A 26,305-nucleotide genomic window follows, 5' to 3' on the forward strand; every position below is an offset into this window, starting at 1 on the left:
GCTGTCACACCACATGCTACCATGCCTCTCTGCCAAGACTGTTAGCCCAAATAAACTCAGTCTTTCATAAGTTGCCTTCATGACATTTTTACCACAGCAACAAAAAGAAGTAACTAAGAATATCTGCTTTACTCAGTGATGCTTACAGCCAGCCTCAAAGACGTAAAGGAACACAGCTTAGTCATAGCAGTCCTCTCGTGCCTGAGGAAAATCCTTGCAACTTTTACAACTAAGAAGCCAAAAGCAAGAGAGAAACTTCTAATTTCATGAGGCAGGACACAGAACACAGGTGCAGTCAACTAAGAGGTCACACAGTGCCTTAGAATCTAAATTTATTAAGTAAAACAAAATAATACCAGAGATACTACATTTGGCTTAGTTCCAACGTGACCAATGTCCATTTGCAGCAGAGAAGTCCCCCAGGTGAAGAAGGTGCGTGGTGGTGCTGGTGAGGGGACAAGGGACAAAACCATCTTCCAGTAATGTAAAAGCAGGCATCACACTGCTAGTGGGAGTCAGTCAGCACAGGGGGAACTCAAGTTTTCCTGAGCAGGACTAACAAACACTAGGTAAGCACAGGACTGTCAGGGGGAGGGAACAAGAACATTCCTAGAACCAGGTACAGCAGGCTGGCTGGAGGGCAGCAGGCAGGGTGGTCCTCTCAATCACTTGGGGAACACAGTGACCACATCATAGCCCTCGGGTGGTGTGACCCGTTCTCGGGCGTGCTTTTCACAGTAAATCTGATCTTCTACAAAGAAATGGCCCTTCTGTTTCAGGTTGGTGCCACAGTCGGTGCACACATAACATTCAGGGTGGCGATGATGGTCCCTCAGCTTCACAAACATGCCACTGCAAGACAGAGGGAAAATGGGGCTCCATTAGTAACACTACGGCCTTGTATTGTCCTTCCTGGGGCTTCTCCAGAGGCACTACTACTGGTCTCTGATTGTGAATGGGAAAAATTTATCATTCTAGAAGCCTGGCCCACAACAGTTCTACATATTCTGGTTGACTTGTTGTCTTACCCCCAAGCTTTGCCACACCCAGCAACTCTCACTCTTTCATGATCGGCCCAAGCTCTAATATCAGGGGAAGCCAATACTCACACAATGCCAGTGCCACATTTGTCACACATGGGCAGCTTCTGAGCATTTCCAACTGACGCAGCCACTTTGGTGACTGGAGCTTTAACACTTCTAAATCCTGAGGGCTTGTTGGGATCCCCTACAGTGAGAGAAACATTTAGGTTAGCCAGGAAGTGAAGAAATAAGTATCACTGAGCTCTCTCAGAACCACCTGTGCATCTTTGTGCTCAAGCCAAGACGCGGACATTACGACCAGACAGACAGTGGCTCTGCAGTACTGGGAAAGTTGCTTAACCTCTTGAAGTCTCAATTTCCATTTTTTACCCTGGCAACATATTCAGAGGGAGGAAGTCCCCCTCAGTCACAGTCATAGGGAAGAGGAATGGGGTGAAAGCAGGAGGGAGGGAGGAATGGGAGGATGCATGGGATGGGATAGCAAATGAGATGTAATATGAATAATTTTATTTTTCAATAAAAAAATGTGTAAAAATGAAAATAAAATAACAAATAATAAATAAATAAATATAAGCTGTACCTGAAAAAATAGGAGATTGTTTTCTTCTTTATTGTTATAAATAATATTTTCTTTTTAGTTTTTTGAGAGACAAGGTTTTTCTGTATAGCCTTGGCTGTCCTGGACTTCCTTTGTAGACCAGGCTGGTCTCAAACTCACAGTGATCTGCCTGTCTCTGCCTCTCTGAGTGCTGGGATTACAAGCCTGCGCCACTGCTCTCTGCAACAATACATTGTTTTAGACACCCCAATACAGAAAGTGCCTCCAGTTGCCTAGCTTGTGATCGGCTCTCGTAACACTCAACTCACACATATGCAAACACAAACATGGACCCTGAACATCACGAGCTCTAAGGCCTTGGCCAATGGACATGAGCATATACGATGCCTAAAACATACATGTCCCCCTAGAGCTTCTGTCCCATATGCCCTGAGTACAGCAAGCCTCAGAGGAAGTCTCCACCTTACCCAGGCAGCTGGAATGAGAAGACTTAGGCTGCCACACCATGCTGACCCAGCACTATCCCGCAGCCCCTCTAGAGTATGAGGCACAAGACGGTAAAGCGATGTGTGAGTGAGACTGAGATGCTGTGCTGGCTTGTGGAGAACAAGAGTGATTTTTTTTCCCCTGAGAGTATTTTTAAAGGATACTGTACTTTCAACAGCCCCTCTTAGCTACATGCAACACAGTCTCTCTGCTTTCTCCCACTAATGCTCAATCCTCTGAGGTGAGAACTACATATCCATCCATCCGACAACCCATGAGACAGGGTGAGCTCCAGAGACCATCTGTAGATGGGCTCGGGGAAGGTTCAGCTGTGTCCTTACCTTGATGGGTCCCATACCCCAAAGTCCAGGGGACTTTCTTCCTCCCTTTGAAAGACAGCCAGTCTCAGGTTTTGTAATTGCAGATTTTATATTAACTTGATTACTTATTAAGATGTTACATTAAAAATGTTTTTATGCTTAAAAAATTTTTTTTGATGGCTCAGTGTTTAAGAACACTGGTTGCTTTCCCAATGACCCAGGTTCAATTCTTAGCATCCTCATGCTGCCTCACAACTGTCTGTGACTCCAGTTCTAGAGGACCTGATGCTTTCTTCTAATCTGCTTAGGCACCAGGCACACACAGAAGCATAGACATAATTGCAGGCAAAACACCCATTCACATAAATAAATATTTTAATTAAAAAATTACATTTAGGCCAGGTGCAGTGGTGTACACCTGTAATCCAGCACTCAGGGAGGCAGAGGCAGGCAGAGCTCTATGAATTCGAGGCCAGCCTGGTCTACAAAGCAAGTCCAAAACAGCCAAGGCTACACAGAATAACCCTATCTTGAAAAACCAAAGCAAACAAACAAAAAACACCAAAAAATTACATTTATTTAGTGTGTATGTGTAGTGTGTATGCACAGGTATGTGCATGCCATGTTGTGTTGAGGGAAGGAGGTTCAAAGGACAGCTTGCAGGAGTTGGGTTTCTTCTTCTACCACGTGGGTTCTGGGGTTCAACTCCGATTTGGCAGCAAGCTCCACTGCTTGATCAGGGATTGCACTGGTCATAAAATGTTTGGAATTGAACATAAGGCCTCATATATGCTAGGAAATTGCTCTACAGGTGAGCTAAACTCCCAATGAATTACTGAGTTTTTTAATGATCCCTTTTGGTTCGGTTTGGGTTTTTTGTATCTTTGATTGATTGACTGGTTGGTTGGTTGGTTGGATGGTTGGTTGTTGGTTGGTTGGTTGTTGGTTGGTTGGTTGATTTTTCTGAGACAAGGTCTCTCTCTATCTCTCTGTCTATCATAGAACTCACTATGTAAAACTCTCAGAGATCTGCCCACCTCTGCCTCCCAAGTGCAGGATTAAAGGGCTATGCCACCACATTGGCCCATTTAGCTTTTCAATCAAAGGCAAACACTTCACCCCATCGAACCTCAGCCCTCCATCAAGGCATGAAGGGCCAGGGAAGCAGCTGCTCCAGGCATCCTGCCTAATGCAGGGCAAACAACCTCTCTACCTTTCCGGCTAAAAGTGATTGATGATTGATTGACTGATTGATTGATTGACTTTGAGACAACACTCTCTCATTTTCTGGCTGAAGGTACTTGGGTGCCTGTCCTATCTGGAAGGAAGTAAAGAGCAGCACCTCTGCACACTTGGACAGTGTGCACAGGACAGGCACCAACTCAGGTGTCCAGGGAGAACCAACTCAGGAAGGGGTGGGCTCTCAAATATAAGCTATACTCTTCCCATAGCTCACTCAGTCAACCACCAGAAAATAAGAGAGGGTGCAGAATGGTAGAAGGAGGGGAGACAGGGAGAGATGTGAGATTCCTACTTGGTCGGAAAAGCCACATCCTTTTTTGGAACTAAGACTGGAACTGGGAGTACTGGAGCTCTGTGCTGAAACAGCCCTCATCCTCAGGCCTACACTGCCACCTGCTGGCTGCAGGTTGTTTTCTCTCACTTAAAAAGCCAGTGCTGTAAATTGCAATTTTCTTGCCTTTACAACTATCTTACAGCTCGGCTCTAAACAAATACAAATATTCCCAAAAATTTTCTTCCAGGAAACCCTTTGTTTTTAAAGATAAAGGGAAATCAGCTAAATAAAGTACATCTGTTTTCTTTTTCTATTTTCTTTCTTTCTTTCTTTTTGGTTTTTTGAAACAGGGTTTCTCTGTGTAGCCTTGGCTATCCTGGACTCACTTTGTAGACCAGGCTAGCCTCGAACTCACAGTGATCCACCTGCTTCTGCCTCCCTGAGTACTGGGATTAAAAGCGTGCCACCACACCCAGCCAGTATAGTTATTTTCTAGGCATTTCATGACTCAACTATCTTCCATGGCTCCAGCATGCCTACAGAATCAGGCCCATGGTCCTTACAGTGGCAGTTCTCTATAACCTGACTCTAGGTCACCTGAGGGTCCTGGAAGCCCCAACAGCAGCCAGCATGAACCTAGGGGTTTGCTGACTACGTCTCCAGCTTCTTCAGCTGAGAGAGCTTCCAGCCACCGCTGTTTCCTCCAGGTGTGACATCTCCATCCTCACAGTCACTCCTGCAGGTACCGTTCTACTGACGGCTGAGTGGGCAAACGACACGTGATACAGGCAGACAGTGGAATATGGTTCTAGCTTGAAAAGGACAGGAAGAGGCCAGCATGGTGGGTCAGAGAGTGAGCCTGAGACCAGTCCTCAGGACCCACAGGCTGAAAGGGGAGAACCAACTTCCGGAAGTTGTCCTCTGACTTCCCTGTGCCCACTATGGCACATGGGCACACCGCACACACACACACACACACACACACACTATGTAAATGAGCAAGTAAATAAATGTGATTTAAAATTATAAGTAAAGGAAATCTGTTGTGTGCTACAAATGGATAGATGTACTGAGCGCGTGAATAAGCCTGTCACAAAGGGAAGACTATTATTTCTTCGCTGTGTATGTTTAGTATTTTGAGTAGTATGTGGCAAGGGGGCTTTCTTTTATGTACACTTTACAGTTACAATTTGCAGGCTTCTTTTGCCTGCAAACTTTATGGTTGGTCCAGAGCAAGACAAAACATGAGAAAAGCAGAGGATAAACTGCATTCCAAGCAGACTATGTGCTCTGGTATAATTTTCTGGGGTCTGTCACCAACACTGCTCAACCAAGCCTTGTTTGGGCACATAGGTGCACAGAACACTCCACAGACAAACTTTCCCTTAGCCCTCCCAACATTTCTGTCACAGTGCAGTGCCCGAGTGGGTTGTGTGCAGATACCAGAGCTCAGAGGGACCAGCAACCTGCTCAAGGTCTCATGGCAGGTCCCAGGCGGACTCTGGATGCCAGTGTTTCAACCCGCAGACTTCTCTCTGAATGACAGACTTCTCTCTGAACCACAGGCCTCTGCCAATCACAACAGCACTTTATTATCACAGGCCAATGAGCTGGGCTTTGACCTTTCAACTTCAAGAGCAAACAGGCCTTTGGGCTCACTCAGAGAGCCTACTTCATGCAATGCCTGTCTGTCTAGAGTTTGCCCTGCCTGCCTCCTTAAGTGAAAATTTAGTGCAAGCACACATCAAGAGTCATGGAAGCAACCACTATCTGTGGTATCACCTTCCTGTATAGCAAAATCGTGGTATGAGGGAAGAAAGCATCCAGTCTAGGGAATTAAATAAAATAAAATCATAAACCCAGATTATACAACTTAGTTACAGCCAGGTCACTAAATCCCAGTCAATAAAATATAAATGGAGTAGTAGTGTATATAAATGCAACAGTAGTGGTGAGGCTCCGGGAAGGAGTTGGATGGCTCATTGGACAGGGAATGCTCCATTTGGACTTGGTCCCTTCCTTTCTCCCTGGTGCCTGAAAGTATGCATGATGCCTTGAGCTCCAGCTTGCCGGTTAGGATAACCTTGAACACGGAAGCAGTGTGTTTGGGTTACTGGGGCAGAAGATGAAAGAAGGTTCCGATATTATTAGCATGATTCACAAGTTCAAGCTTAGGTCCTGTCTGGGAGGCCAGTGAGTTTGTGGCGTAGTCTGTGTCCTACTCTGGCCTCAGATGGGCGGACTTCGCTCACTCAACTGACGTTTCCCCGTCTACTTGCTCAAGAAGTCATCTGCACCTCGTCATGTGTTTTTCCAGAGTTGTCATCCCTATGGGCTAGCTCTCGGGTTGTCAGGCCACCCTAAGAGTGGAGGTTGAGCAAAGTTCCAGCTCACTTACTGCTAGTAGAACAACCATGTTGAGCATGAAAGAAGCATGTTGGACTTCCCTGTGGGTATAAACTGTCTTTCTCTTCAGAATCTACACCACAGAGGAGGAGGCCCAGATACGGTACATTCCGAGAGTTTTGCTTCTCAGGTATCTCCCCCTGAAGTACCTGTTGGTGTGTGCACTGTGGGGAGAGAAAGAGTACAGACGGCAGACTGTCAGCTAGGTGCCTGAGTCTTAGGGAAGGGGCCAGAGTATGGAGAAGTAGGCCTCATAGGGCTCTGACAAGTTTACAAACCCAGTTCTCCAGAAAAGGAACAGAGGTGCTGATGGAAGGTACCCGGGAGCTGGCAAGTCTGAAGACTTGCTCGACAAAGCCGTTATGAGAGGAGCAAACTTTTCTGCCTGTTACCTATCTGAGAATACTCCTCGGCTACTGAACGAAGACCTCGCTATGCGACTGGGTGTCTCTTAACCCGCATGGGATGCGGGATGACCGGCAGAAGCATCAGAGCGCATGCGTGGACGAGCGAAGTCGACCTGGAGCCTCCTAATTCTGAAGCGCAGCCTCCTAACAACTATGGAGTACTGACTCTGTGGTCACGGCAATGGCTGTTTTGCACACTTTGTGAGTTCTGAGCCTAAAGCACAGTTCAGAAACTAGCCTAGGGTTGAGGATGTGGCTACCCTGGGGCCTCCATGATGCTGAAAGGCCATCTGCCCTAAGCAAGAGTGACCACGCCCAGCCCTACCCAGGGCCCCACAGGGAAGAAAGGCTCCCAGCTCACTGGCTTACATTTCCATTTTCTTTCTGTGGCCTCCATGTGCTCTCCCTTATCTGCCTGTCACCTTGGGAACAAGGTGTGTGAATTAAAACAGCCAAGGGACAGATCAACAGACTCACACTAGGGTCACATACACTATGACCTCAGCTCCCTAATGTATATGTGGCAGGAAACAGCTGGCCAGACACAAAGCTCCTTAAATAAAGCCTACATGCCACAAGGGATTGATATCTAGACTATACAATAAACTCAAAATAATTAATCACCAGAAACAAAACCCTCATCATCCAATCAATAAATAAGCCAAGCCGTACAGATGGCCAATGAAACAGTGCTCAGTTTCCTTGGTCATCAGGGAAATGAAAATTCGAACCATAGTAGATCGCATCCCACCCCTCTCAGAACGGCTGTTTGTATAAAAACAAGCAGCAACAAATGCTGGCAAGGATGCACAAAGGCACCTTTACACACTACTGGTGGGAATGTAAACTGAGGCAGCCACCATGGAAACCAGTATAGAGGTTCCTCAAACAATTAAAAATAGGGCATATGACCTAGCTATAACACCTGTGGGGATAGGCCCTAAGGAAGGTCAGCAAAGCAGACATGGTAGTCTGTGTTTATTGTAACCCTCTGCACAATCAATAAATAGTCAACCTACAGCGTCAACCTAGATGTCCATTAACAGATGAACAGGTAAAGAAAATATGGTACATATGGCTGCCTAGTGAGTGTAAGGGAAGGAGGGGTGAATATGTCCAAGTATATGATATATTGGAATGAAAATGTCTTCAATAAAACCCATCACTTTGAACAATGAATCTTCAGCTACAGAAAATAAGGGCTAGGAGATAGCTTGGTGCTTAATAACACTGGATGCTCTTGCAGAGGACTGCGTTCAGTCCCCAGCACCAATATGGTGACTCACAACTGCCTGTACCTCAAGCTCCAGGAGATGAAACACTCTTTCTTGCCTCCACAACCACCCACATTCACATACACACGTATAAATCAAAACAAGATAAATTTCTTTTTAAAAATGAAAATATTTAGCTGGGCGTGGTGACCCATGCCTTTAATCCCAGCAGAGGCAGAGGCAGGCTGATCTCTGTGAGTTCGAGGCCAGCCTGGTCTACAAACGGAGTCCAGGACAGCCAAGGCTACACAGAGAAACCCTGTCTCTAAAAACTAAAACAAAAGAAAAAGTCAATGCCAAGCCAGAAGTGATGGTGTGTGGCTCTGGGGAAGATAGCAAGCTCTAGGTTGCACAGTGAGACCCAGCCAACCACAGAAAACTGCTCTCTCCACTTAGTCTGAGCTGTGCTCACCTGTGTTCCCACTGAGATAGACTCTCTGTGTGAGGGCGGGGCAGGGGGCTGGCGGGGGGATGGAGGGGACCGGGTGGGGGGTGGGGGGCTCGGGAGGCAGGGTACTTGACTCCAGGATCTCCTGCAGATTCTTTGCGTGAGGGCGGGGCCGGGGCGCTGGGGCTGGGGGGAGGGAGCGAAGGGGGGCGGGGGCAGGGTACTTACCTTTCCCGTCTGACTCCAGGATCTCCTGCAGATTCTTTGCGTGAGGGCGGGGCCGGGGCGCTGGGGCTGGGGGGTGGGAGCGAAAAGGGGGAGGGGCAGGGTACTTACCTTTCCCGTCTGACTCCAGGATCTCCTGCAGAAGCAGGAAGGAGGTGGACTGTTTCGGGGGCTCATTTAACTCTTGCTTCTCCTGGAGCATCTTGTAAACTTCAGATTCCCTGTCAATGACGAGGCTGCCGGAAGGATGAGGCTGATCCAAGCTAAGAGGAATGTTTGGAAATCCATTAGGACAACAGGGTCGAACGTTAGTCCCAAAACATCACAGGCCCTCCCCCTTCCAAGCCAACACGGGCTCACTGAAAGAATGAACAGCCATGACCCCTTGACTCTGGACCCTCCTGACAACGTTACAAGGGGGGTCCCCCGTAGGCAGAACTGGTTGCTATTTTCCCAAATAGTCGCAGTAATTCAATTACATTTTGGCTAACTCCCACGGGGGTAGGGGGGTTGGGGGAGGGGGTTCTCCCCTTCTTTTTAAATTACATAATCAACATTATGTCAAGAGAAAAATATTGAAGAGGGAAAATGTTAACTGCAACCAACCACTAAAGCTCAGCTGAGCCCCCCTGCAGGGGACGGTGGGTACAGGCATTCCTTTTGCCAACAGAAATCTCCTCTTTCCTTTCCTGGTGTCAAGGTGTTTCTCCTGCCTCCAGAGGCTCTTCATCATTTAGATTGGAACTCAGGGTTGGGCCTTTGTGCCTCTAGCTGGAGGCAGCAGTCTTGACCCCTGTCCCATTCCCAGGGGTTGTGGCAAGAAGGTAAAGTTTGCGTGCTTTGCCATGTAAAGGTGCAGAGCCCTGAGGGCCAGGCAAGCCAGACCGTGCCTCCCACTCCTTCCTCCTGTCACTCTGTGCGTCCTAGGACAAGCTGGAGCAGGCACTACTTGTGAGGGCTGCTTTTTCCCTGGGCCAAGGCCTGTGCTGCCTGGCCACAGGAAGATGGAGTGTCCTTCAATTGTGGAGTGTCCTGAGCTAGACTCCTCCCAGCTCCCCTGCAGGACCAAGCCACACCCTGGCCTAGCAGCAAGATCCACCAACTGTGTAACCTGTCCCTCTGCTGCCATCCTCAGCCTTGGGACAGTGGTCAGAGGCCTATTTCCAACACATGAATGAGACAGTTTTGTGCTGCGGCTCAATGCACGCTCACCTGACTTAGAATCAAATATTTACGAATTTTCATAAGAAAACGAAGTTGAGTGAAGGTCGGCTCCTTTGGAATCAATGTCCCTTTTATAAAGGAGTAAAGACATGGCCTCTCCTCATAATAGCTCTCCAGCTGGACCAGCCAGCCTCCTTCCAGGCAATGCTCTTTCTGCGCCTTCTGGCCGTGCCCCCCCCCCCCCCCCCCCCGCGCTTCACATGGGTGCACGCCTCAGTGAGGATTTCCTGACTGACTTATCAGAGTCCTACACATCCCCATCCCTGTCAGGCCGCTAACTCACTCTCCTACCGCATGCTCCACTTTCAACTGTTTCTGGATGTCTGGCTTCCCCTTAAAGGTAAGCTAGCATTATTGCCTCGCTCTCTGTTCATGCCCAAGTCTGGCTCAGTGCAGCCTCAGAGTTCAGCATCAGGTTAAGTAAGTAAGCAGTGATGCCACTTCCGCCTTGCTGTGCTTTGCCTGATCCTGTGAGCTCAGCCTGAAGCTATGCAGGGTTGTGGGAGACCCACCTCCTGAGCCCACCTACACTCTTTCTTCTCACCTCCATACCTTGCCTCAGAAGCTGCCTGAGGGACACTGTACCCAGAAGGAGGAAATTCAAAGATCAAGTGAACCACCAATGATAGTTATTATCAATTCCTGCAGACGCACAATTCATGCACAAACACAAGTACGCAAGTTGCAGTTGCTGAGGTAGGAGTGTGCCACCTCCCACACCCACTGAAGGACACAGGCAAGAGTGTCCCAACCACCACTGTGCAATTGGTTCACGGTCCACTTTCTGTCTCTCCCTCTCCTCTTTTTTTTTTTTTTCCCCTCCCTTGAGTCAAGCTGTAAGACAGCCTCCTAGAACACTGACATACTCAGCCCCAATTAAAAGACTCAAGCCAGGAGTGGTGGTGCACACCTTTAATCCCAGCACTCGGGAGGCAGAGGTAGGTGGATTGCTGTGAGTTCAAGGCCAGCCTGGTCTACAAAGTAAGTCCGGGACAGCCAAGGCTACATAGAGAAACCCTGTCTTGAAAAAACTAAAGAAAAAAAAAAAAGACTCAAGCACCAGCACCAGAGTTCATATCAGAGGTAGTCCCTGCTCTCCCAACAATCATGGAGAGTGCACTGTCCATTGGCTAGATCTGAACAGGGGGTCTTTGCTTGGTAGAGTAGTTTGTGTAGGTAGTTTGTGTAGGTCCCCCTGGATCCAGATCCGCCAGCCTTATTGGTCTTTTTGTAGGGACTCTGGTGCCTCCTATTTGATCGCTTCCCTTTGGTGGGGAGGCGTGGTGGCACTCAGAGGAAGGGGAAGCAGGCTATCTGAATGAGACCTGGTAGGCTGTGGTCATATGGTGGGGAAGGAGGTCCCCTTCTGTCAGAGGTCTAGGAGACGGGAATAGGGCTAAAGAGGGAGGGAGCAGGGAATGAGAAGATACAAGTGAGGGGATAACAGTCAGGATGTAATCTGAATAAATTATTTTAAAAAAAAGACTCACGCACAGGGATAAAGCCCCATGTGTTTCCCTCAGACTGGACTCCAAGCATTATTCTGACAAATATATTCTGACAAAAAAATCAAAGTACACAGATGGTGACATAAGCTCTGCTGCTCCTGGGGAAGGTCGGTGCTGGCTATTACTGCCACCTTGGTTTGCAATGACTGGATGGAAGCGGCCACCCTGCCTGGCCTGCCCATGGCAGCTGGTCTCTATCTGCCCTCTGTCTATCTATTCTCCCTCCCTTGTAGGAAAGTGTGGAGCCGGTTAAAATGGCTACCTGGTAGAGTAGTCTTAAACAAGGGTCTTCTACCAGCTCAATTCCATCCTTTTCTTTTCTAAGTTAAACACTTGGTTCTTTGAGTTTTGAGCTTGGAACCTGCCCTATCCTATAATAAGCATATTACACTATTCTTTCTTAATATTTTTCCTATTACTCTTAGGACTATTTTAAAGTCAAGATCATGCCATGGAATGTTTGGGGGAAGAATTTTTTTCTCTTATTTGTTATATGGTATGTCTGGAAGCCACCAAGGGAACACTAAAAATAACAGAACTAAAGCACAGGTCACATCATACATTCTTCCAGCAAACAGCCTTGGGAATCATGAAGGGGGGGGGGGGGCGGAAGAAGACCAATTTACCATTTATTTCCAAATAATATGACAACATCTTTATACGCTGGGCATTTTATGAAGTATTTTCGATATCCATTACCCTAACTGAAAACACTGTCAACCTAATTATAAAAAAAACAGCACAAGACTCAGAAATTCTAAGGCTTGGATGTTAGGCTATAAGATATCAATGCAATATCTGAAAAAATAATTAGGATAAAAGCACACATAAGAAATGGAACAAAAAGATTCGTGTGTGTGTGTGTGTGTGTGTGTGTGTGTGTGTGTGTGTAAAGATATTAAAAATAAATAAATAAGAATTCTACAGTGAGCCAGGCCTACACTGTCAGCAGTCTAGGGGCTCAGACAGGAGGTTCAAAATTTCAAAGTTAGGCTGGGTATATAATAAAGGCACCTATGTGGGAAGGAGTAAGCTTTGTCACAGGTGGGAGCAGTCTTGGCGGGCTTTACCCTTGGGGCACCCCATGAATACCTTGTGACAGACTGAGTGGAGCCATCCTGGGTCTGGAATTCAGGAAGCAGACCTGGGAATCCCACCTGGACTATTGTCTTTCTAATGGACCCTCACCGGGAGAAGGAGCCGGTCCTTCCCACGTGACTAAAGGACTTGGGGAAGAGAGAATAACAAAGTCGGCTGCAGAGAGAGCGTGCAGGGGCAGCGGACAAGCTGGATCAGCACGCAGGCCAGAGAGACATCTAAGGACCCGTCCCGTGGAACGGCTACTGGAAGGTTCACTCTTTTGTCCCTTTAACCTTTTTCCTTCTTGTATAAGCTAGTTGGGTTGCATAATAAAGTTTAATTGCTAAGAAACAGAGTCAACACACATATTTCAGAGAGATCAAATTATTCTACATAGTTTCTTCCCTGTAATAAAGAGAAGAAAGTATTTCCTGACTTAGTGAAGTAAATATTACACTAATATAAAACCAGATGATAGTATTAAAAAGAAAACAATAGCTGAGTATTCCTCATAAACACATAAATTTCTTGAACCTCTGAAAGTTCAAGGTCAGTCTGATCTACAAAGTGAGTCCAGGACAGCCAGGACTACAAGAGAAATCCTGTCTCAAAAAAATAAAATAAAAACATAAATATCATAGCAAATGAAATTCAGTGACATATGAAGAGAAATGCATGTCACAGCCAAGTAGAGTGTACTTGGTTTACTATTCAGGAATCAGTCAAAGTGTTAATCAAATAGACCATATTAGCAGATTCGGAAAAAATTTTGCATGCACAGTAAATTCCAGGGCTACATAGCAAGACTCTGTCTCCAACTAACTAAAACTAAAAATAATTAATCTATCAGAAAAATGGAACATCCCTAGCTTGCTGAAATGCATCTATTAAACCCACAGCATCAATCTATAGGGAAAAGCAGAATACCATGGTTGTACCCTCTCACTGCTCTGGCTCTGCACAGTGCGCTCAGTTTGCCAGTGCACTATGGGGAAAAAATAATAATAATACATAGGTCAGAAAAGACCACATAAGAATCACTTACATGACATGATTGACATGTCAAAAATTACACAGAACCTATTTAAGTCTGGAACTAATCGATAAAATCTGGCAAAAACATACCAAAATAAACATAAAGAAAAAAACATTTAAAAATAAAATGTAGGGGCTGGTCTCTGCTCTTGCAAAAGACCCGGGTTTAGATCCCAGCACCCATGTGGTGGCTAACAGTCTTCTGTCATTTCAAAGAATCCAGCTCCCTCTTCTGGCCTCTACAGGCATACGTGGGATGTACAAGCAGACAGGCAGACAAAACACTTATATACATAAAATAAAAATGTTTAAATCTTTTTTTAAAATTAAATGTATTTCCTTGTGCTAGCATTGAGCACACTGACTCTGAAATCAAAGGCACAATGCATTTATAGGTACTTTGAAATGAGATCAACTTCCTATTCGGATTTAAATCCAACAGTTATTGGACCTGTGTGCTGAAAACAGGAAAATGGTGGAGCTGAGAATGTAGTGCAATGGTGGAGCACTTACTTTGCATCCGGAGCGTTCAACCCTCAACTACAGAACAGCTGAAAGAAGCTGGGCGCGTGCACCTCTATTCTCAACACTTGGAAGTCTGAGGCAGGACTGCCACCCATTCAAAGGCCAGCCTGTCTTACACGGTCAGCGCCAGCGCCATCCTAAACTATTGTATAAGACCCTGTCCCCACCCTCCCCTCCCAAAAAAAAAAAATGAAAGGAAGAAGAATCTACAGAGTTCCACATCCATGAAGTAAATTCTAAAGTTCATATGAAGGGGAAGTGAAACTGAAAAGCCGAAAACAATTTCAAAACATAACATGGGAGGAATCGGCCTCTGTGATCTCAGGATTCCTTTCGCGGCTACTAGGATCCGATCAAGCCCCCGCTGCTTAGCTCACACACCCCCGCACACAATTAGCTCCAATGCCTAAAACTGAAACACAAAAAGGAAAACCATGTTTAAAAACAGATTTTTTTAAGTAGGAATTTTTAGCCTCTAAGGATAGGCAGACTTAAAACAACAAAAGGGTCAAGGGAAAAACTGATGAATGAGACATCTCTACAAGTTGGATTTGTTTGGCTGAGGAACATCCCTCTGTGTTTATCTTGGCTCTTCTTTTCCTGTATCCTAAGTTTTTGTTTTGGAGACAAGCTCTCACTATGCAGCCAATGCTGGCGTGAACTCCTGAGCCTCCTGCCTCAGCCTCCTGCATGCTGCCACGCCAGACATGCATGCACCATCACACCTGACTCTGCTAAATGTTGGGACTGTTGTTTGTCTGTTTCCGTTTGTCAGAATATCACCTGATTTCCTCCTGTGATACTTACATTGTTTCTCCAGTTGTATATTTGTCATTTTTTCCTGTTTTCTTTTTTGCTAAACTCTGGTTTTAATCCATTGTGGTTGGAAACGATATTTGCTGTTGTTTCGGCTTGAAGTGCCATTTGTGTTTTAAGTGTCAGTCTCTCTTAACAGACTATTCCACAGCTACCTGAGAAGTGATTTTCTTTTTAACTTTATCATTTATTTATGATGAGTATACTGACAACTCTCTCCTCTCGTTACCTTGAGGCATACAGTGTATTTCTGCCCATCGTTCACCCCTCGGTGAGGCACAGCACTGGAATTAGCCACAGTGCTCAAACAATAGCACTGTGCCTGCCGGTTGGCTTCTCCTCCCTTCATTTTATTCTCCCCACCCTCTGCCAAACTCGGGTCTAGTCTGTTGAGAAGTAACTATAAATGCCACATTTTAATGCCAGCGTTCACGTTTATTGCCAGCATAAAGAAATAACACCTGATTCTCTGTCCATCTTATATCCATTCTTGCTGGATGTAGTGATTAGTTCCTGACCCGCCCCTTGCCTTTATACTATTGCACGCCATCCACGGCAGGACGCAGAAGAAGAATAACAAGAGAACATATCTTCTGCTCATTTCTCCACCTTGGTGGAGAAGCCCTTGGTGGTCATCATTAAGTAGCGTCTTCAAAAAGACGAAAAAACGAAAGAAGCCTCAAAACATGTACCAGTGGATAAACGGAGCTTCTGACAAATGTGATAAAGATCGGGAAACTGTTCAGTCTAAACAGAAGAAAATCCTGAAATATCTGGATGAAGCTCTGTTGGGGGCACTATGCTGAGGAGCATGAATATGTCAGCCAACAAAGAAAAACACTGCATGACTCCACTAGCATGATATGCCCACAATAATCAGATTGCAGGAGTTTGGGGGAAGAAACAGAAGTTGTTCACTGGGTGTAGAATTTCGGTTTTTCAAGCCGAACGAAGTCAACAGATCTGTTATATAACTTTGTACATGTGGTTACGATAGTAAATTTTATGTCATGTGGTTTTTACCACACTTTAAAAAGAAAAAAAAAAAAAAAAAAAAAGAATACACTATTGGTGCATATATCAAAAAGGAAAGAAAACCTGAATGACTTTCCAAGGAATAATGCTGAGGAAACCCCAGAAGGTTACATACTTTACGGTTCCGTTAATAAAACATTCTTGAACTAACAAAACTATAATAATGAAAGATTGGTGGGCTGAAAGCTGTGTGGTGGGGGATGTGGGTGTGGGGGATGATGTGGCTAGGGGTGGGTGAGGCAATAGGATTGGAATCCTGATGCAGACTCAAGTGTTTTTTGGTTTTTGGTTTGGTTTTGGGTTGTTTTGTTTTGTTTTGTTTTGTTTAAACAGAGTCTCAGTGTGTAGACCTGGCTAGCCTGGAACTTGCTATGTAGACCAGGCTGGCCTTGAACTTGCAGAGATCTACCTGCCTCTGTCTCTGACTGCCTCTAGCTGAGATTAAATAGAGGGCAAAGCTTAGCTCTTTCTAAGAATTCCTTGTCTCTGGTAGAAGTACTAACTTTAAGTGATGTAGAGATGTCAGTTCTTGGCTTGTTTGTCTTAAGGTTGAGATAAGAAAACCAAACCGAGAGGCTAAAGGGATGGCTCAGCAGTTTGAAAGCACTGATTGCTCTTCCTGAGGACCGGAGCTCAATTCCAAGCAATGCACATGACCACTAACAACTGTCTGTAACTCCACTTACAAGGGGATCCAGTAACCTATTCACAATGCCTCGGGCACTACACAAATATGGTACATAGGCACATATGCTGCCAAAACACTTGTACACAGAGAATAAGAGTAAATGAATCTCAAAAGAAAATTAAAAAGAACATAAGATGAAATACAGGCATCATGATACGTCCCAACACTGGAGGGACAAAGGCATGTGGGTCTCTATGAGTACAAGGCCAGCCTGGTCTACAGAGCAAGTTCCAAGGCAGCCAAGGAACACACACACACACACACACACACATACACACACACACGAACTGAAGCAGAAAAATCCTTTGTGCTTCATGATGTCCCAGAAAATAAGAGTTTGAGTTTCAGATGTAGCAGCTTAGTTACTCAATAATTAAATTAAATAAAAAAATAAATAAATTTTAAAAAGCAATTCTGGGAACATTTATACATTCAGTTCTAAAGCGAATGCTTTGGTCTGAACGTGTCCTGTATTCCAGTCTTCTATGATAATAAGCAAAGAGAAGAGGGAAGGAACACTCAGACCCCAGTTGGCTTTCGGTGGGGTGTAAGCACAGTAGCTACAGAAACAAGCAGCCTTCATGGTGGGGGGCCTTCTGATCCTGCTCCCAGCTAGGCAGGGCCAACACAATCAACCCCCTGCTACCTTTTGAATAGATAGCAATGAACCTTTTATCTCCACTTCACTTGCTTAGAAACCTATCTCCCTCATGCGTGTTAGGGGTATACCCCAAACACAATTTGGGAGACTCAGTATTCTGTGATTTCTATGCTGGTTATGGGAGCTCAACCACTTATGCCACGAAAAGGCCATCTCCCCAGCAGGATGCTGGCTAGTGATACCAATAGCTGAACTTAGGCAATGACACCGGAGGAGAAAGAAGTTCACACTAGGCCATAGTAGGCCAAGGCAAATCTTCCCTGGACCGTGCATATATGCTTTCACTCTTCCCTCTGAGTCCTGGGCACTCAGAAGTGCTGACGCAGAGCTCTCGGCCCCCAGCAATGGACTCAGCGGTACCAAGCATTCACTCAGAAACTTCCAGCACAGTGGGCTGCACTCCCTTGACAAGCTGGTAGAAAGGTGAGTGGTTAAGAGCCCCCCCTTAAAGATGAGGAGACAAGGGTTCAGGGGATTTACAAGGTCTACCCAGAGGCAGCTGACAGGAGCAGAGGCAGATTCTAGGACTCTGTCTACAAGCCCGTAGAGAGCAGTAAGTAGACATCCTATAAATTACAGCATCTAGTCAGGGCATTACCAAAATTGAATATGCATGCAATTTAAGAGGGGAGAGGGAACGTTCTAGCAACATTTCCTTCACTGGAATGGTACACAGTAGGTACTCAAAAAAGGACTAGTAAGCCGAAGTTATCTAGAGAGGGCCTCCTCCTCCACTGTGTGTAAGGAGGTCAGTGAGGAGATGCTCACCTGCCTTTCCTGATGGTAAGGCTGCTGCTGACAACATCCTAGCCTGCCCAGCATGCAGCTGTACTACCAAGACCTAAAAGACAGACAGACAGCCACACACACAGCAGACTGATCTGAAGTGCTTGGAACAAAAGCACCCAGGGTGAGCCCCATTGAATGGGTGATGACGTCAGATGCAAACTATGTAGTGAGCCAGTTCTGGAACCTCAGCGAATTCAGACTAAACAGTGGGGGAGGGTGGGTAGCCAGCTCCTGGCCTTGTACTGAGCAGGGAGGGTCACAGAGTAGCTGCTGTGTCAGCAGGAGCGGCTATCTCACTTTTCCAAGAATATACTAGAAACAAACAGGCAGGCAGAGATCCCATATACAAAAAACGTGGCAGACCCAGCAGCTCCTTTGCCTCCAGCTTCAGGGATTTCCACTGCCTCCTAGATCCATCCTCAATGAGCTTGGGCTGAAATGGATAACGGGCCCCTTTGCTGAGGGAATCTGCAAGAGGACTTGATGAAGACTCACAGGCCAGCTGCAGCCAAAGAGACTGTGACAGGAGGAGACAGTGGGGGGGGGGGGGGCCACGAGGAGCAATCAGGGAGCACAAAAGAAGAAAGAAGACATTAAGGAAGGAAAAAATACCTAAGGCAGCCAGGGAGCAATCGGGGAGCATAAAAGAAGACATTAAGGAAGGAAAAATATCTAAGGCAGCCACACTAAAAATACGTTCCAGGCACATACTTCTCCCAGTGCATAGCCGTTCTTTCAATTAGGGATGTGTCATTTCCTGGGTTATTAAATCCAGATCATGGAACATTCCACTCTGGGACAGTAAAGGAAGGGTCATGTTCCCAGCCTCTCCAAGCATCATAAGTAGCGAAACACAGGAATGGCGGTGCTTGGTTTTCAGATCACTCCTCACCGAGCTGCTTGCAAGCTTTCCTTCAGGGATGTGATGCTTGGGGTACACCCTGCATGGCACTCTCTCATGTACCCTCAGCATCCCCATCTCATGTATCCCCAGCATCCCCATGACCACCTTGAAGGGCATCGATGTACCAAGCAGGTAAGGCCTCACCATGATTTGGGGCAAGAGGCAGTGGTCCAGGCCACCGCCATTAATGCCAGTGATCTTTGTCTTCTTCTGAAACCAAAGCCTCGCTAGACTCTAAGGGACATACAGATCTCTCCTGTCCTGTCCTCTCAGTATCAGGGACAGCAACTTGCATGCAGTGAGTGGCCAACAGTCTTAGTATCTGTCTGGTCTGTCTGTCTTGTCTGCCTCCTTCCCTCCTCTGTCTCTCTTCCACCTCCCACCCGACCCCCCACTCCTCATCCAGATAATGGGGAGACCACAAGCACAATGGGGTTTCTGCAACAGCCCTCCAAATAGTTAAGGAGCCTGGGACTGTAACTGCTCCCCCAGCAACTTGCATTTGAAACAGTTAGTTTGCAAGTAAAATAACCTCAAATTTGGACAGATTAATAAAGGCGCCTAGGGAAGGAACTGAATGGCAGAATGGGCTTTTGGAGTTAGCACAGAATCTAAGTTAGTAAACCTCCTGAGAGATCAGACAACTCAGGAATGCACTGTTTTCCAACAACATTTGAGTGTCCCCAACATTTAAAAGTTGGCAACTTCAGGTTTAAAAAATTTTTTCTTCAACTTGTGTTTCAGTGAAAGTACTCAACAGAGGTGGGAATCCTAGGCCTGCATGCACTTTTGGCTGGAACCAAGAACATTCTTCCCTGTGGGCAGGGCATGAACACGGGGGTTGCGGAGAGAGGGGGGCCATAAGTGCAGTTCCGCTGTATTTGAACTGGTAGCCCAGCCCTAGCTCCCTACCCTGAAGGCAGTCCATCCTCAGGAATGCATAGGAGTCTAGTCAACAACCAGTCTACTCACCAGCCTTCTAATTTGACTCCCTCACACCCAGTTCCCTGGCCATGGGCAGCTGAAGTGTCCAAATCTGTCCCCAAAGAGTTGGGGACAGAGTAGATTTAGGCTCCTCGGCTGGTAGATGCAGGAGACCTGATCCAGAGGTAAAGGCAGGTGCAGCCAACAGATGGGTGACAGAGGACTTACTTGCCTGTCCTGTCCACCTGGTTCCACGTGCAATCCCATCTCTCCCCTTGTTAAGTCACCTCCTGACCCAGGTCAGAACCCATTCCTATGGGCAAGCATGTGCAGTCTCATTCCTTCTGTCAGTTCTGGTCTATACGGGTGAGGCCGGGTGGGAAATGTGGAATAGCCCTCTGAAGTCCTCCACGATGAGGACTCTCGCAGGACACAGAGGTCCTGTGAAAAACCATGACCAGAAGCTGAGGGTGACCACAGCATTCAGGACAAGAATGATTCTCAATCATTACAAGTTCTGTTTGTATCAAACACTGTGCTGGGCACTTTCTTTTTTTTTTTTTTTTTTTTTACTGCTCTTCTTCTTCCTCTCTTCTCTCTTCTCTCTCTCTCTCTCTCTCTCTCTCTCTCTCTCTCTCGTGTGTGGGCATATGGATGTGCACAGTGTGGGTACACAGGTGCTCACACACATGTGGAGGCTGAGGGTGACATCAGGAGTCGTCTCCCATCGCTCTCCACCTTGTTCATTGAACCCAGAGGTCACCCAGGTAGCTAGTCTGGCCAGCCTACTGGCTCCAGAGCAATTGTCTATACCTCTGTAACACTGACATTACAGACAGGCCACCAAGCCCACCTAGCATGAAGGAATGTTCTAGGGGTAGAACTCTGATCCTTTGAGCTGCTGCCCCAGCAACGCATTTTCTTATTTTCACTACAATCCTACAAAGAGGAGGGAAGGCACCCTTTTCACAGGGGAGGAAGTTGAATGTCAAAGGTCTCCTCCCAGGGTTAGTGGTTCAACTTGCTGGAAGAAACTCTGTGGAAAGGGCCTCTCTCAGGACTGGCCTGGAGGCCTCAGGGGTCTACTTACGGCCTGCTGTTCGCCTCCTCCCCACTGACTGTGGTCTTCGACTCCACAGCATTGTTGAAGTTAGAGATGTTCTCAGGAGAGTAGAGGCCAGTTGGGTTGTTGTACTGGTTCATGATGACCCGGGAGGCGGTGCTGGGAGCAGGTGAGGCAGTAAATGGCATGGCGCTTCGGTTGTGGGCACTTCCTATGTGCAGGACTTCCTGAAGGCAGGGAGCAGAGGAGAGATCAAAGAAGTGTCCACCCTGTACCTCCTACCATGTACGGTATGGGCTAAAAGCCGGGGAGGCTTCCTGCTGAGCTACGGCAGCCCTGGTTCAAATCTAACCTTCAGCTGCGGGCAGAGGGGTTCAGAGCAGTGACTGGGAAAGCAGCTCCAGATGTGCACCCCACACCCTGTCAACCAGTTCCAGCTCCTGCTCTTCCCCAAGGCCCAGCAGATCTGACCCCTGGGTTCCGCTGGGAGGATAGCACTACATGCCTTGGGCTACCGGGACCCAAGGCAGAGCTGAAGCATCCTTTCAGGACACATTCCAGAAGCATTAGGAAGATGTGGAGAGGTGGCTTAGGTTATCACAAAGTCCTCCGTGCTGAAAGGTGGAGATAAACTCCCCAGACCCGAGCAGTTAGGTCAGCAGGGAAAGAGGGCAACAGGGACACAGGACAAGCAGCTGTTAATGACATCATCGCAGACCTGTGGGTAAAAGCAAGATGGAAGGTTCTGGAAGCCAGGCCCAAGGCAGACCCTGTGGAGGGAGGACTCTGAGTTTCTGTGCCCCCATTCCCTTCTTTCTTTAATGTGGGAACACACCGACCTCCACAAGCGGTGAACAATCACAACTACAACCTCTTGAGGCATCATGCAAACTTACCACAAAACCAAAGCACCTTTTTTTCTTTGAAAGGGGGAGAAGTGGGGGGTTTCTATGTAGCACTGGCTGTTCTGAAACTGGCTCTGTAGACCAGGCTAGCCTTGAACTCCAGAATTTGCCTGCCTTCCTGGGTGCTGGATTTAAAGGTGAGTACCACCACAGCCTGGCTATACTTTTTAAACTAACATTCCTTTAAAATATAATCACAGGTTATCTGATGACTCAGCAAGGCCCTCCAGGCTTCAGTGCTTAAAATCAATTCCGGCTTCCAGCACCTCAAGCTCTGGGTAGCCTACCAAACTCAACTTGTTTTCTGAGTCCCCAAGAAAATTCTTCTAAGCCCTGTTTTCTGTCTTAAACATCCAAATGGCCAAAAAAGAATTCCAGTTCCTCTACTGTTCTTTTTTTCTCCATTAAAAAAAGAAACTTGCATGTTTAACTGGAAAACATTACAGATGAAAATTAACAGTTTAATTCATTACATAGCTAATTTAAAGAAAAAGGCAGTATAAACTTATTTTTATGTTTAAAATCTCTTTTTTATTATTTAGGTAAATCTTCTTTTCAAGTCAGAATCAGTGAGGTTTAGTTGAGTTTGTCATATCTGCACAAATAATCAAAAAAGAGACTTGTGTGTTTTTTATTTTGGGTTTTGTTTTGAGACAGGGTCTCTCTATAAAGAACAGGCTGGCTCCAAACTCACAGAGATTCATCTGTTTCCACCATCAAGCCTGGCTACAAATAATCACAAGAGAGGATGTTAAAGGAAAAAAGGGGGAGGCTGGGTGTGGTGGCGCACGCCTTTAATCCCGGCAGAGGCAGAGGCAGGAGGATTACTATGAGTTTGAGGCTAGCCTGGTCTACAAAGTGAGTCTAGGACAACCAAGGCTACACAGAAAAACCCTGTTTCGAAAAACTAAAAAGAAAAAAAGACCATAATCAAGGAATGGCTAAGTAATTTTATGCACTGACTCAAAGGAATCATGAAATCACTGCGTACTGGCTATAAAGGCAGCAAATTTACAGATTAGAGGCCAGAGCCTCTCACCCCCATCACTTGGGCAGTCACATGATAGCACCCAGCATGCATACTTCTCCTGTCTCCATGGCAATTCTGGAAGCAGCATGGCATGCCTCCAGCTTTCCCTGAGACTTTCTGTTTGGCAGTGGGCAAGTTATCCCTCTCTGAGCCCTCTTCCCAACACTTCAGAAGGACATGGTATGACACGGCAAGTTCTCACTAGGGTCCGTCTTCTCTCCCAGTAGAAATAGAAAGCAGAACAGAAGTCCAGGGGGGGAGTTATGTCATAAATTACTACTTACTTACTTAGTTATTTGCTGCCCACATTTACAGATCAAAGGACAACTTAGGAGAGTCAGTTCTCCCTTCTATCATGTTCGCTCTCCCCAGGGATCTAACTCAGGCCCTCAGGCTTGCCACCTTTGTTTTCTTTTGTGGGAATAGGAGTTTCTTCCTTTGAGTGTTTTGGGTTTTTTTGTATTTTTTTTTTTATCTTGATTCTTGCTTTATAAAGCACCTTTCAAGAAGGCATCTGGTTTGTACATAAAAGGAATATCTCTACCCCCATGCGGATTCTAGTCTTTCCAGAAGGCAGGCGGATTTAGGGCTTGCCTTTTGGAAGGGATGATGTCATTGTTTGGGCTTTGTATTTGTCAGTCTCCAAGGAAACTCAATAATGAGGAAATACAAACTAGGTATGTAACTATGTTGACCTCAGATAAGCTGGGGCGTTGGCTAGAGCAGATCTTTACACTATCCATGAACTCGGTTGTAGCATTTGTCTTCTAGCTCAGACGTCCTAGAAATGGAAGATCTGGAAAAATGCATGGTGAGAAGATGTTTTAATGAATAAAGAATAAAGAAAAAAAACACTCTAGCTAGCCTTTAAGGTAGTTTGAAAAAATTAGTCTGAAAATTATCTTCAAAACATCAGCATTGAGCCGGGGCATGGTGGCTCACACCTTTAATCCCAGCACTCGGGAGGCAGAGGCAGAGGGATCACTGTGAGTTCAAGGCCAGCCTGATCTACAAAGCAAGTCTAGGACAGCCAAGGCTACACAGAGAGACCTTGTCTTCGGGGGGGGGGGATCAGCATTGAAAAAAAAAAGTATAATCAAAATACAAATGATTGGCTCAAATAAAACATGACCATTTTGGACCAAATTAAACCCAAAGCATTCCTCATATTGTAAAATATATGGAAACGTAACACATCAAAATGTAACACATACAGTAAATTTAGTAAGTAGCTAGACTACCAGGGAAACTGAAATTAACTCTGGCACATTATATTGTTTATACAACTGCCAGTTTGCAGAATAAGATTTTATGAATTTCCTTATAGGGCTTCTATGAAATACTATGTTCATGTGAGTTTCAGCATGGCAGCTGGAGAACAGTCCTTAAGAGGGCTCAGCATTTTAAGTATGATGTTTATTGTAAATAGAAAAGGCCATACCTACATTTCTGAAAATGTAATGAAACCCCTTTAAGAAATTAAGACTGATAATCAACCATTCAATTTATATGTACTAAGGCACCATATGAATTCAATTTCATAGAATTTCTATGCTATACTAAGACAGCTGACTATGTGTTATATTCTGATTACTATTTCTATCTAAAAACTAGTGTCTCAGATTTAGAAAAGAAAAATTCAATTTCAAATATTCAACTGGAGTTAAATATATAATAATCACAACCCCAGCTTAAAATCTGCAAAATAAAAAAAAAAAATTATCAATTTACTTATTTGCTTATTTGGTTTCTGAGGGGGTTTTTTTGGTTTTGTTTTGTTGGGGTGTGTGTGTGTGTGTATGAACTTGTGTGTCACACTTGTGTGTGGAGGCTGGAGGTTGATGTGTGATATCTTCCTCAACCATTTCTCCACATTTTAGATGCAGGATCTTTCCGTGAACCTGAAACCCAGCCTTCTGACTGAATTGGCAGACCAGCTCTCACTGACGATGTTGCAGATGGCCACAGTCATGCTCAGCTGTGATACACAGGTGCTAGAAATCCAAACTCAGGTTCTTATGCTGGTATGAAAGCACTTTACCCATAAGCCACTTCCTCAGCCCCTCATTTATCATTAATAATTCATTCATTTATCCAATAGAGAGCATACTTTGTGATGAGCGACATAGGGATTTTTACTGAGATGTTCTAAATATTTCTCTAGTTCAAAACATACCCACACAATGTGGATTATCTTAGAAGATGCAACTAACAGAGAAATAAAAGCACCTACAAGCTACCTACTGAGAGATTTATTTATAAATATGGACTCTTGGGACAGTTTACTGTTCCAGGAAATTCTCCTTCACCAATAAATAGTGAACCAACAACAATAAGACCAAAAACTCCTTACTATATATTTCCAAGATTAACTGCCATCTCATTTAACTAATTTTTAATGTCGCTCTTCAAGTTCTAGTATAACAAAAACAGATTTCCACCTCAGGACTCACTCCCAGAGAAAGAAGGGTTCACTATTGAATCCCTTTGGTTTTGTTTTTTTACTCTGCTCCAGGCTTAAACACGTCCGCACCTCTGGGATGACTGTTTTGCACCTAAACTCTGTAAGAGCTGCGTTAGCTCTGTGTGCAGGAAAACTGCTGCCCTGCCCTCTTCTCCCATTGCCTGCCTTCCTAGTCCTCGCTTCCAGCCCAGGCCATATCCCAGCCCAGGGGGGTTTCCAGCCCTTTCCTCTAGCAGTTCCCTTACGGGAAGAACTGAACTGGAGCCAGATCCCAGCAATGACTGTGGAGGGCTTTCCCTGCACCTTATCCCCAGACCTCCAGTGCAGGAAAAGCAAGGGACTCGCTGAACAATGCCCAGGCAGGAAAGCAGCTGGCAGAGGACTGGCAAAGATAAGCAAGTACTTACTTGGGGCTCCGACGCTAAATTCATCTTGTACGGATGACGTTTCCCTTCCTCGCTCACTAGAGGAGACCAAATTTTCTGTTCAGACCTGCGACAGATGAGCAAAGCTGTTTTGTTTCGTTTCATTCTGCTTTGCAATGCTGATGACCAAACCCAACATCACACATTAGGTCAAGCAAGGGCTCTACCATGGAGCATTATCCACAGCCTAGAGCTGCTGTCTCATTCATTTTAAATAATGGATCCAGTTCAACCTCTGTATCTACAGGTTCTGATTAGGCAGAAAACGCCACATCTATATGGAACATGTTCAGACTTTTTTCGTTGTCGTTATTCTCTAAATAATACGCTATAGCGATTGTGTGCATAGCATTTACATTGTACTAGATACTATAGGTAAGCTAGAGATGACTTAAAGACTGATGTGTACAGAAGAGACTTGGGTACACACAGATCTTAATATAAAAATTGTGGGACCCCACTGCCCCCCACCCCACCCCTGCCCAACGGATGCCGAGAAAACAACTTTCACACTAAAGCAAATTAGGGAAACCATACCCTTTGCCTTAACTTCTACCCTCTGAATTCGTACCCTGCCATCAGACCCTTGACTTGTCAATTAGATG

The 26,305-nt window shown here is 45.7% G+C and overlaps 1 protein-coding gene across 1 annotated transcript in view; it reads right to left on the reverse strand.

The window, feature by feature from the left end:
- Positions 1-604: 604 nt before the first annotated feature.
- Positions 605-26,305, reverse strand: part of Pdlim1 (PDZ and LIM domain 1) — a 45,636-nt gene continuing 19,935 nt past the window's right edge. The window contains exons 3-7 of the mRNA XM_051146472.1: positions 25,683-25,767; positions 20,904-21,103; positions 8,736-8,887; positions 1,110-1,227; positions 605-852 (exon numbers count right to left, since the gene is read on the reverse strand). Of these exons, the coding sequence (XP_051002429.1) occupies positions 666-852; positions 1,110-1,227; positions 8,736-8,887; positions 20,904-21,103; positions 25,683-25,767 (742 nt within the window). The 3' untranslated portion in view covers positions 605-665. The remainder of the gene's footprint in view (positions 853-1,109; positions 1,228-8,735; positions 8,888-20,903; positions 21,104-25,682; positions 25,768-26,305) is intronic.

The sequence above is a fragment of the Acomys russatus genome, chromosome 5 (genome assembly GCF_903995435.1).
Source record: "Acomys russatus chromosome 5, mAcoRus1.1, whole genome shotgun sequence".
NCBI classification, from domain to species: domain Eukaryota; kingdom Metazoa; phylum Chordata; class Mammalia; order Rodentia; family Muridae; genus Acomys; species Acomys russatus.